This window comes from Nannospalax galili, unplaced genomic scaffold, assembly GCF_000622305.1.
Source record: "Nannospalax galili isolate Female #2095 unplaced genomic scaffold, S.galili_v1.0 scaffold113, whole genome shotgun sequence".
Lineage (NCBI taxonomy): Eukaryota > Metazoa > Chordata > Mammalia > Rodentia > Spalacidae > Nannospalax > Nannospalax galili.
This window is the reverse complement of record NW_008335444.1, coordinates 6,999,179-7,012,007: the sequence shown is the minus strand read 5'-3', so window position 1 is coordinate 7,012,007 and position 12,829 is coordinate 6,999,179. Positions and strand designations below refer to the sequence as shown.

The following is a 12,829-nucleotide window of genomic DNA, read 5'->3' as shown; positions in this document are numbered from 1 at the left end:
AAGAGCAGTCAGTGCTCCTAATCACTGAGCCATCTCTCCAGCCTCTAGCCACCATTTTAAAGAAACCAAGTGGGCTGTGGGGTCCATGCCTATGGAGAGCAATCTGGGAAACACAAGAAAGCTTGGATAAGACCTCAGGCTAAAGGAGTCTTTTCCATCCAACAGATTCCTCCTTTTGAATCAGCATCTTCAGAAGCAGATCAGAGATTCCACCAGGGAACACTGGGATGTCCTTCACCAGTATACCTTTCCTAAAGGAACCTGGACAAGAGACATGGTCTTTGTCAGGTATGGTGATTTAAAAGGGAGAAATGAACTTGTTTGTATACCTGGGTAAGAGCTGTAAGAAGGAGTGATCTGAGAGACATGAAAGCCCAGGAAGTAAATGTTTAGATCAGAAACTGGGGTCTAATGCCAGCCATACTAGAAATGCAATGAATAGGACCATTAAAAACAAAAGAACAACTATGGGAGAGAAGTTGGGTGTGCAGGAAAAAGTTATTATAAAGGGGGATACCTTTGTCAAAAGGCATCTCAGGAGGGGGTGGTAGGGGAAGAGGTGGAGGAGGAAGGAGAAGGGCGAGGAGGAGTAGGAGAAAGGAGAGAGAATGGCCAGGACAGCCTCTTGCTCATCCTTCCCAAGTATGTGAACTCTACCCACCGCTAACCAGGGTGGGCATGAAAGGCTGTGGTTCTAAGAGGTTCTAAGAGAATGAGGCTGGCTGCCAGAGCTGTGAGCCCCTGAAGGAAGCAGGTCACAGTGAGGGACAAACTGAGCTGTGTGTTTGCTCCAACAGGTGGCTATGGCAGAACACTTCTCAGCTCCAGGAGCCCCAGTGGTGTTATCCCAAAGTGGAGACACATGGAGGACAGCACATTACAAGTGGGCATGGGTTTTTATTCTCAGTGCATGGTGGCATTGGTTTCTGCTCATCAGCAAAAAGCTTTATTGGTTCCAAAAAATTACCTCTTTTAAAACTTTTCTTCTTGTCTCAGTGGAACAACACATTTAAATTTCAGATGTGCTAGTTTATAACATTTCCTCCCTAAGAACCAGATAAATACATGCAAAACATTATACATAAAGCTTAAATAATATCAAAATGCAAATGCAGATTGGGTGCACTGTTAAGCTGAATTGCAAATTATGGCAACACACGATAGGGAAATACACTGCTTTGATATCACCATTTGTTTGTCATGCAGATTCACAAGTCCAATTTCAGTTTTTTTCTTTTTTTTTTTTTGTATAAAAATACCAGTGCTTGTTATACTAGTTACTGAGAAGGAACAATTCCTATCTGCATGCTGATTTGAAAAGAATGATATAGACAGATTTGTTGGCACATATATATGGCATATTCACATATGGCATATATACATATGGGGATAAAACACGAACCAAAGGCCAATTTGGTGGCAGGGAGCTCACCTCCCTTTGCCTCTCCCAGTTAGGAGGAATGGGGACAGCAGGCAAAACTGCAGAGCCGGGAAGGCCAAAGTTCTGGCACTGAGCTAAATGGAAGGGGGTCTGGTTTATTCTGAGGAAGAGGCTGGAATGGCTTTAGAATAGCAGGCATTTGTAAGTGCCCACCCCCACCAGTGCCATTGAGTGATCCCTTGACACAGAAGGTGAGCAAGTGTACAGACTGGGATGGTATTACAGGTTGCTTTAATTGTAAGGCAAGGGTAATGGGAAAGAAAGGAAGGGATACAGAAGGGGTCTTCCAGCACATTCGAGCTTGCTGTGCCCCTCTGGGTTTTCGGCAGTGAGGTAATCACTCAGATTGATCTGTGCAAATCTCCCCTGAAGCTCAAAGGGAAAAAGAAATCCAAACCCTGAGGAATCCACAAGTGCCCAGAGGGATTCTAACTGGTCTCTCTCACATCTTTTGGGATGGGAGAATTACTTTAGAGGACAGAGAAAGACCTAGCTCTGAACACTGTCACCCAGAGCTAGAAGCAGCCATTGTTTTATTTCCAATTTGGAGTGCTGTCTTCCACCTGCTGTATGACATAAAACCTTTCTAGGGGAGAGAAGGATGCACAACTCAGATCCACTTACAAAAACTCACTAGTAGGAAACTCCATGGGGACCAGGCAGTGAAAGAACCATAAAGAAATTCAAACCCCAAATCGGAGTATTGCTGCAGGTGAGGAAAGACTGTCACTGGTACTGCTCTGCCAGTGGATTCCTCAGGAAACAGGAGCCCAGCTGACCCTCATCCCAAGCCACTAATAACCTGGCACTCCATCTCCATGGGGGCCCATGTCTGTTTTTTGGTGGCTGGGAAGCCTGTTTCCGGGTGTTTTCCTCACTACTTGTAGTTTAGTACCCGTTTTTGCAGGCTTATCAGAAAAGGGCTCTAGGATATTTTCTCCTTCTCCCCATGAGACTCTTCAAATCCAAAGCACCATTTTGGGGAAAGTGTTGTTAGCTTATGTCATATTCACTCTCACTGCCAGCTGGATCACTGAAACTGAATAGGAAAAAACTTACATATAAAAACATATGCACAGAAACACTTGAACTTATTCAATTCCATATCAACAATAGTTATATTTTAAAAAGCCCAGAACCCAACAAATTCCCCCCCCCCCCCCAAGTATAAAGATGGCTGTTTGGAGAAAGGAAATATGGTGTGCTGATTTTTAAATCATTACAAATATACTAAGTCACCTGTCATGTCAAACAGCTGGTTGTGCGCTCCCCTCCACGGTGTTACATGACGGCACTGTATTTGAAATACAAATATTTGGCTGACTCAAAAAATATCAGTTCTGAGCTAAAGAAAACTATATATTTTTGCATAATATTTCTATATTTTTTTCTCATATTATGGAAACTAGAACACACACAAAAAACCGGTTGACTTTGAAAAAGTAGACGTAAGCCCTCAGGAGTAACCTGTCAGGCACCACGAGAGTCTTTTGGGAGCAAGAATGGTAAAATGGCCTTCGAAGCTTGTTATTGGCTTGCTTTAAAAATGATCTGAGGTAATAAAAGAGTTGACAGAATTAAATCTTCTAATGTAAATATATCTATTTGAACAACTTACTCTTCGAGTGAGTTGTTTTTCCCCACAAGTATTTAAGATCCAGAAAAGATTGCTGAAGTGTTAACTCTGACAAAACCCAAATCAAAACTGTTTTTCTACTTCCTACAATGATGGATTATGCACTAATAGATGTAGAGCGGGGACCGTTTCTTCACTCACTCTATCTTGGACAGCTTGGGTGAAAACGAGGAGGGAGAAGGATCTCGAGGAGAAAAGGCTGGGAGTGGACAGGCTCCAGGCACCTTCCTCTCCCAAATGGAAATCTGGCAGTTCTCATGAGCCTCACGCATCCTCTTCTTATTCCCTTCACTCTAGAAAGGGGGAGGTGGCCTTCAGTGATCTGATGGGAGATGGGACCCGGGGACATGCATGCTCCAAATGCACAGAAGAGCTTAGGTCAGCACAGTAGGGATACAAATGGAGCACCTGCCAATGTGGCTCCACTTTGTCCCAGTAAGGAACACTTAAAAAAAAAAGTTTCTTGGCAAAGTCCCCAACTCCTGAGTGGAAGGTGGGCAGAGGATGCTTTGGGCAGTGTTCAGGGCAAAAAAAGGCACGGGCTTTCCTGGGCAGCAGTGGAGACACCACTGAAGGCTGGATGGGGCCTATCAAAGCAAGGAGAGAGAAGGTGGGGCGTTTTCCAGGGAGGGCCTTTCTGCTCCTTGAATCAACACACTGCCAGGGAGCCTCCTCCTCTAGATATGTATTTTCAAAATCGGAATATTTGCAAAATGCCGGGACCTTCTCAGAGACTGAAAATATTGTGGGACACAACAAAGAATTAGGGAAGTGTAGAATTAGGAAAGTGAAGAAAATGTCAAAGCTAGTACCCAGGTACCTAGCTCAGGGTTTCTGGTGCCTGCAGGGAGGTTTCTCAGATCCTGCTGGATTGACTGGCTCTTCAGACACTCCCAAGGCTTTTCAACACCGACTCCCTCACCAACCAGCTTCTGTCCTGTGAGAGTCTTGGCAGAGGCCTTTGAAGCAGTGCTCACCCCCTTAAGAGTATGCTTCATGATTTGCCTTGTCGTAGGCCTGCCAGCTGTTGGCTCTGAAAGTCCTTGCCCAGCTAGGAGGCAGGGTCAGGAACAGGAGGAACAGGAGGAAGCTCAGGCCTAGGATAAAAACCACCACACATATACAAGCTTCACTGTCAAGGCCGATTTCCCTGGTGTGTAAAAATCCATAGGCACCTGACCTGATGGCAGTTCAGAAGTAGGAGCTGGCCAGGCCACAGTAGAGAAGCATACTCACCAGCTCTTATTTGCTCCAAAAAGACCCTTTCAGTAAAGAAATCTGCATTCCTCTAGACTGAAATTAAGAGTTCTTTGGGGGCCAGAAGGGCCAAAATTGGCTCAACTTGCCCATGTCCTTTCGGTTCTCTTAGTTATCACAACTTTTATTTAAAAAAAAAAAAAAGAGTAAAGATAAGGGTCACATAAGACCAAAAGAACCTTGGGGTGGTCAGACTGAGGGCAGAAAGAGATAGAGGCCTTAGGGTGTAAATTTTCAAAATGGGAAAAACTGTCCCAAGAATAATCATTCTATTGGAACACATTGTATTGATGGGTATTTGTCTCTTCTCTGAGCCCACAACTTAGCCTGTAAATGGCAGAAACTCATAGGATAAAATCTCTAAGTCAGGAGGTGGCGATACATGTGGGAACACTGGAAATTTCTGGGTTGGGTGATGCCAGGAGGATTGTCTCATTTCTTTAAAAAATGAAAACTGATGCACCTATGGAGTAGATTCTACCATTACCTGCCCAGGATTTGACTGGGTCCTGCTACAAACCCCAACTCAAGTGTAAGTTGAAATCCTTGTAGGTCTGTGCTCTTGTTTCTTCATGGTGAAGCAGGGGGTTCTCACACACTTGGGAGCAGCTGACATAGCAATCAAAAGTCCCAATCATCGCCTTATGGATGGGACAGATGAAAAAAGACATAGGGAAAGCAGGGACAGGAGTCAGAGAATGAAAGTTCAAACTGATGTCTCCAGGCTTTGTAGAGGGTTGTCGGAATGGGAAGTAACAATTTGCACTTGGTTGCAATCCACGGAGTTGTTGTTTCTGTTAGGATTTGGAGCGGCCTCACCATCCAACGCAAGCATCTTAGTCTCCACCTTAGGAACCGATTCAGGGACTTCCTCTTGTTCCTCCACAAATGAAGCTTGTGGCATCTCATCTGCGTTGAACTCAGGGTGGGTCATGAAGTTGTGGATGGAGTTTTGGTTCCTGGGTTTATGAATGGCTTCATGGACACTATGGAACACTCTGACCACTCTGATCTATATCAGGGGAAGAGGATGAGAAGATATAGAGGTGGGAATTGGTGAGCAGGATAAGAAATTAGTGGTTTGAGGAAAGAAACAAAACACCAACTACAAAACATGATTGCTCAACAACCCAAACCAAATGTGTAAGAGGAAAACACTGGGACAGGAAACATTCCATGGCTCAAATCTCAAGCACAAGGGGTAGGGTAAGTGATGACAAACAACCAAGATGTTTCAAAGGTTGCATTCAAAAAGTAGAAAACCCAAAGCAAAGTTAGCATTCTTAAATGATCCACTCTTAAAATGAAATAAAACAAAGTGATTCATTAGTTCTTTTGGATAGAGAGCAGTTATTGAAACTAGGTGCAAATCAACAGCCAAACTTAAAAAATGATTCACGCAAGTGGATTTCTGTTTTGAGGCCAAACATTTTGTGAATGTGGAATGGGAAAATTACACAATGAAGTTTTGTTATCTATTTAAAATCCTCAATGAGCCAACGTACACCACTCTGCACACTAGGTGACAAGTGACTGTGGATACTATGCAGACAGACAAACCAATCTTCATTCCACAGCATGCAGGAAATGAAAACTCCAATTTTTTCAGTCAGAAGACATGCACATCTTTACACCTCCACTGTGTCTCCACCCTACAGAAAGCAGAACTCCTCTCCATCCCCTTTCTCAGAAGATGCAGATAAAGTGGTGCCAAAAGAAACCTTTTCCTGCCTACTGAGGAAGACTTGGTGTTCACATTTCAAGTCCATGTCTGATCCACAGCAATGTTGCCCACACATCCCATCTTTTCCAAATTGTGAAGAGGAATATGTCCTTATGTGGAGAAGGGGAAGCATGGGACCAGGAGAGAAACCTCATCTAGGAGGCAAGCTACAAATGAGTGTCTGGTGGGATGGTTAAAAAGGATGAAGAAAGGAAAACATATTGCAGTGTTGCTGGGCGAAGGGGGCAGCACTTCACCCTTACCAGCCTTTGTTCCACCACACACAAAAGAAGGGATTCAGTCAATCAGGAGTCTTGAGGAGGAAACCAACAGAAATCAGTCCTGGTCCCTGGGAGCAGCTTTTGCTTATCCACAGGCAGCATCTCTTGACAATGGTACATTCCTAAACTGAAGTGTGACTTAGAACCTAGGCTGGTAGAATTGGGGTGGGGTGTGGGGCAGGGTCTGATGCCACAGAGACCAGAGAGGGAGGTCAGGGAAAGATAAATGGTCGTAGGACAGCTCTTGTTTAGGGGAGGGGTCCAATCCTAGTTTTGTTAAGAAATTCTTCCCTTGGGAAAGAAATGGCACTAATGCAGAAGCTGTTAAGGTGGGGAGGTTAAGAAGGAGGAATGGATGTTGGGGTAAGAGGGGCTCTTTCATTTCCCTGCTGCGTAAGCAAAAAATATATTTCTGGAGAAGAGGCAAGAATGCGGATGTAGTAGCACAAAAAGGGTCAGTCAAATAAACCCGCTGGGTTTCCTGCCCAGTGCCTCTTGTCACTTTATCACAGTAGCTTTACCATTAGAACTATGGGTCTCTCTTCTCTGGAGGAGACAGAGCCTCTACTGGCTAAGGCTTTTCCTACCAGGTCTCTCTCCTCCACAGGCCACAGGCCTACCCAAGATTGGAGTGCTTAGAACTTGGAAGGCAAAGGACTCTGTCAATAGTGTCAAATCGACACCTCAAGCATAGGAAGAATCAAGGCATCTGAATCTGGAAACTTGTGGAACAGTCAGGGCCTGCATTCTATCCTTCAATGGCTATGCTGCCCACCTGACAGTGACCTTCACCAGTCAGGTTGCCTTTGCTCTAAATCTTGGTGATATTAGGCAGAACAGAGTCTCCATCTAACCATCAGGTGGTTCTAAGTCTTCTATGATTTAAATAAAATCTTTGAACAAGACAACTTGGATTAAGTGAGGTCAAACTCAGTGCTATCTCCTTGGTTATGGTATAGATACACTCGCCAAGGGACAGGCTCCAAACCACTCCTCCTTGGAAGGTATATAACATAGTATTTTCTTCTGCCTTTGAGGTCTTAAAACTCCTTACACTCCTGGGGGCTGGAGAGATGGCTCAGCGGTTAAGAACACTGGTTGTTCTTGCAGAAGACCCAGGTTCGAATCCCAGCACCCACACGGCAGCTAACAACTGTCTGTTACTCCAGTTCCAGGGGATCTGACAGCCTCTCCTGACCTCCTCGGGCATTGTACGACATGGGTACACTTACCTACATGCAGGCAATACATACATACACATAAAATAAAAATATTAAAAAAAACAAACCAACAAAAAACTCCTTACACTCCTATAGAAGAGCAGGTATCTTTATACCACTAGTCCATTGTCTTCTCGATTGATGATTTTTTAAAAACTTCTGGCTTCAGCTGAGTGTGGAGGCACACGCCTTTAATCCTAGCACTTGGGAGGTAGAGGCAGGCAGATCTCTGAATTCAAAGCCAGCCTGGTCTACATAGCGAGTTTCAGGCGAGCTGGGGCTATAGGGAGACCCTGTCTCAAAAAAGACCAAAAAAACCAAACCAAAGCAAAACAACAAAACAAAACTTCTGGCTTCTAGTTTATAAGCAACTAGATTACCTTACTGCAACAATTATATGTGAAAGCCACTATAAATATAAAAAGTTGATACTTGAAAATTAGGGTTGAAGTGAGTCATGAGCCTGGCTTGCTGGCTTTTCCTCTCATCTGTTAGGGTGACTAACAACAACGTCATGGACAAACAAATGAGATAAAAGTAAATGAGGGATGGACAAGTGGAAAGAATGGGGAAACAATCATCTAGCTAGATTATTCGACTCCTGGAGACTAAAGGGAACCAGTTATTTGTAAGGGAAGCTCAAATGGGGAGGAGCTGGGAGCTAGGGAGCATTATGTGACCCAGGGGCTTCGGGCAAGGGTAGAGGCACCATGCTAGGTCAGAATGTTCAACTCCTACACTGGCTCAGAGAACACACACTGATGGACAATCACATAGCCTATCTCCCACTGGCCCAAGGCTAGCCTCCTCACTGACTGGAGCACAGTGTCTTGGGTGTGAGCAGTGTGTGGGGACAAAGCACAGCTGATGAGGCAGATGTGAGGGAAAGTCACACTCTCTGCTTAGCCAGCCAACACTCCCCCCCTTAAACATTTCTCAAAACCTCTGGGAAGTGTTTCCTGTGGGGCTGATTGAAGGCTCCTTCATGACACAGGAGCCCAAAGTGTGTGTGGAGGCCGCTCTGGAGCTCAGTGCAGTCAGATGAAGGTGCCATTTCCCTACTCCAATTCTGTCCTTTTCTGCTCCCTTTCCAGGTGCCAGGGGAAGTCATGGCGCCTCCCTCCAGAAGGAAGCCTTAGGGATCTGTCTTAGGGACTTTGGACGTAGAGTTGAAATCACTGACGCTCTGGAATGGGAAAGAGGGACCTCGAAGGCAAGCTAGAGAAAGGTGGCCAAAAGGACTCTAATGATTGAGCAAGTTTACTATTGGCTCAGTTAGAACAGGCCCTAGTTTCTGGGGACTCAGGGTCCATCTTCTACATCAGCCTCTCTGCAAGAGCCCACTGGGCTTTGTATTCTGCCATTAAAACCTGGGACACTAACACTTTCTATCAGACAGAGTGATGATTAAGCGGGACAGAAACTAGTTAGAAGGGGATGGCAGCACTAGGAGAGAGAAAGGAGTAAGGGAGGACTGTGGAAGGGTTAGAGTAAGAGTTGTTGATATCACAGGACAATATTTATTTAGTGCTTTCTTGCCTGCCTTTGGGCCTAAAAAAATAGTGCGTATCACTATCACTCCTACTCCCACCCCGTCCTCATACCAGTATGGTTAGCTAAAAGGTAAAAACAAATCTAAGCCTGGAAAGTCTGCCAGTTCACAGCCATGTGAACCATAGGCAATGCAACTATTCTTTACTCTCTGACCTAGGGCTGGACATGGGGAGGAAGGGATGGACTGGCACTCAGGTATTTAAGACCATAATATGCAAGTGTGATGGTGGAGGAGCCCTTTCCTCACCAGACACTGTACTGACTGCCTCTTCTCTGCTTCAATTTGGGGAAGGTAAAATGACCAGAAATAGGAAGGCATCAGCAAGACTCCAATAATCTACCAGTTAGAGCAGCAAGCCGTAGGCTGAAAACCGGTAGCATGCGAATTCAAAGTCTGGCAAGACAGGGTTTCCTCAAACTGAATGTGCAAAGTAAGAAACAAAGGGCTGGTTGGTGAGTGATCAAACTAGGTGAGAGGCTGAGAAAAAGGGTAGCTCTTCAGAAACTCCTAGACTCCTAGTCTTGAGTGCTGAGGACTATAGCCATGTGCCACCACATAGGCCTAAAGTTTTAGTAAGTGAAGAAAAAAAATCAGTTTCTTCATTATATTTCTCCTCTCTTATGTGAATTAATTGGTTCTTAGAGTTTGATTTAAAGTCATCTCTGAGAGGTAAGATAACAAAGTTTGGATTACTTTCTCCAATCTAGTTACAACTTTTATTGCCAGCTAACAGTGAGATGGTGGCCAAATGGACTCTAATTATTGAGCAAGTTTACTATTGGCTCAGTTAGAACAGGCCCTGGTGAAGGACTCATGGGCGGAGACTCCCTTGCCCCCAAGTAAAGAGGTTTCCCAAATTTTCATTGGGGCTAAGCTCACATCTAAGCTTAGGAGGCACAGTTTAGACTCAGAAGAAGCGGGGAGGAGAGGGACAACAACATACACAAACAAAGCAAAGCAAACAAAATACAAGCCAAAGCAGAACAATAACAAAAACCCAGGAAAAGAAGAAACAAGCAATGCAGAGGAACAATCAGAAAACACGATTATTGCCTTTAAAATAGTTGAGGTTTAATAGCTTTCCAACATTAAAAATTGAAAGGATGCACAGCCTGGTTTTCAGGGGCATTTTTGTTTTTTCCTCTCTTAAGTCAAAAGATTAAAGGAAAAAAAATGAAAGAAAAGGTAACCACAGTTGGTTAAAGTGGATGCCACGTGCTTAAAGTGGATGCCACGTGCTCTCTTGTGGTTGCTTTAGCAAATCATGCATTGTAACAGACTATCACTCACTGCCCATAGGAGATGAAACGGCAGCAGAGGTGGTGGGGGAAGATTTGACTGGTGCACCAGCTGCATAGGATGAGCTAGGAGCCAGTTTTACATCAAGGTGTTGACTCACGCTCGGTCGCTTTAGGACTCCCTTAAAAGAGGCTCCAGTCTGGAATGTGTTAATTACTTCGATCTGCAAAGAATCAGAGAGTGAGACAGCTTTGCTCCATAGTCAGAGAGAAGGGAAGGAAGAGGAAGACAGGGTCATGGAGGCCTGGGGAAGGGGGTTGGAAAGCAAGAGAGCTACTCCCTCTACCTAGAGTAATGCTGAAGAGAAGGGGAAACATGAATTGTATAACACATTTCACTTAAGGAACAGTTGGCAATGGAATTCAGACCCCCAACCACAATCCAGTTTTTTTTCCCTTATAGCTTAGAGTGGACAGGTGTCTAAAAGCCTTTACCATGTAAAGGAACTTTCCCCTCCCACCACCTCTAACAGCTACAGAGAATGGCAGCTCATTCACTGCTTTCACTTATACTCTTCAAAACTAGACAGGCAATTTGACACACTGAAAGTTAAGTATGTGCAACTAAAATTCAAGGCTCAAGAACCTCTAAACCAATTAAATCAACTACCTAGTTTTGCAGTTTCCAGGAAAAGAACTCATGTGTTTTTAAAAACAACGATAACAACAACAACAACAACACGGGCAGAGTAATAGCCCATGCACAGTGGCTATGGTGGAAAGGCCACTAGACTGAGTTGCTTAGTTCCGCTGAGGTGTCTTCTCTGAGCTACCCTTTCTCTGGCTGCACTGGAGCTCAGGACTCTGCTGGCCGGGCCTGTTAAGAGAGAATGCCGCTCCACTGCCTTAACGCTCTGGAGCTTCTCTCAGGTCTGGCAGAACTGCTGACAAGAACTCAGCAGTTAGAGCGAGAGGGCTGGCTGCTGGTGCTGGGCAGCTGTAGCTCTCTGCCTATCTGCCTATCTGCCTAGCACAGCTTGCTACTCCTGAGGAATGGAGGCAATTAATACCATTCACTTTTCAACAGTGGCCAAGATGTAGGGCCTTATCAATCTACCATCTTTTCCTTGACCCCCTAAGTAATAAGGAACAAATAAAAAAAAGATCCTTTCTCCTTCATAGATCAGAGCAAATTCTCTTAGAAATACTCCAGGAAGGCACGGAAGGTGCTGATCCGATTACTCAGACTTCATCCCCAGAAATGGGAAAAGCAGGTCAGATTCTTCTTGTTTACAAAGCTTTTGGGGAGAGCTATGGAACATTTAGGGGTAGTTTTCCAGATCCAGACCAAAGTTTGAGCTACATCATCCATTCCTCACAGGATGAACTTTTCAGTTCCAGAGGACTAAGAACTGCACTCTGGAAGGAGGGTTCCAACTCCACAAAGAAGGGGCTCAGAGACACCTTCCTAGGTGCTTATAAAGTTACAAGGTCCAACTTCTACAATGAAATTGCATCCAGGTTGACTTTCCCAAGATTCCAGCCCTCAAATTTCTCATTTGCTTTCTAGTACTTTTCCCTAATAGAGGGAAGAACTGCTCAGACAGAACCAGGGAAAGGGGAAATCCCAACCAGAACTGAGCAATGGCCTGGCAAACCTCCTATCCCATGTCACAATGATGTAGACTATCCGATCAGCAGTCAGATGGCAGGGGGATTTCTTAGGACCTATTGAGGCTGAGCAGTGTGGAGGGGAAAGGGGGCTTCAGGCATCTAGGATACAGTTAGCATGCTCAGCCTCATCTGCCCAGTCAGGTACCCACTGCAATGGCATGGATGGATCTTGACAGTGACATCTTTAATAGGCTGCCTTTGGAGCTTAGGTTAGGTTTTTGTTTGTTTTTGAGACAAGATCTAGCTATGTAGCCCAGGCTGGCCTGGAACTAGCAATCCCTCTGCCTTAGCCTCCTGAGTGCTGGGAGTATAGGCAGGAACTACCAGCTAGGCTTTCATGCCATTCAGGTCCAAATGGGAAAGAAGTATGCCTGGAGCTCTGTGTGCAGTGAGATCAAACGGAGGAGCATAGTTGAGAAAATGGAGATGGGCAGTGAAGGGGAAGGAAGGTCCGTGAATCTCAGTTCCCCAGAAAAAACTGGCAAGGAGCCAGGAGACACTGGAATAGGTCCTGGCTAGGAAAAAAAAAAAAAAAAAAATCACCATGGAAGAGGAAGCAGATGATCCTGAAGGGAAGAAAAGCAAAGAGGTTACTTTGAGAAGAGCAAACCCAAAGGACAGCATTGGGGCTTCAGAGATGGTAGTCAAGGCACCAAGTTCTACAGGGACTCAGTGGAGGGTGGGGTAGGCAGATGTGGGGATTTGACATCATAAGGCAGTCTGTGAACATCACACTTTGGTTCCTTGGTTCCTTTCCTGGGAGGAGGAACTTGAGAGAAAGGAACAGAGCTTCAGGGTTCTTCT

At 44.9% G+C, this 12,829-nt stretch overlaps 1 protein-coding gene across 5 annotated transcripts in view; it reads right to left on the bottom strand.

Annotated features, from left to right (window-relative positions):
- Nucleotides 1-877: 877 nt before the first annotated feature.
- The window catches only part of Atp2b4 (ATPase plasma membrane Ca2+ transporting 4), a 102,001-nt gene continuing 90,049 nt past the window's right edge, over nt 878-12,829 (bottom strand). For 2 of the 5 annotated variants that reach the window (XM_008830359.2, XM_029562188.1), the window contains 2 exons: nt 10,404-10,575; nt 5,224-5,346 (listed from right to left, as the gene is read on the bottom strand). In XM_008830359.2, coding sequence (XP_008828581.1) covers nt 5,321-5,346; nt 10,404-10,575 — 198 coding nt within the window. In that variant the 3' untranslated portion in view covers nt 5,224-5,320. Of the gene's footprint in view, nt 5,347-10,403; nt 10,576-12,829 lie in introns of all 5 variants that reach the window. The other 3 variants (XM_008830360.2, XM_017797457.1, XM_029562187.1) reach the window with 3 other exon arrangements.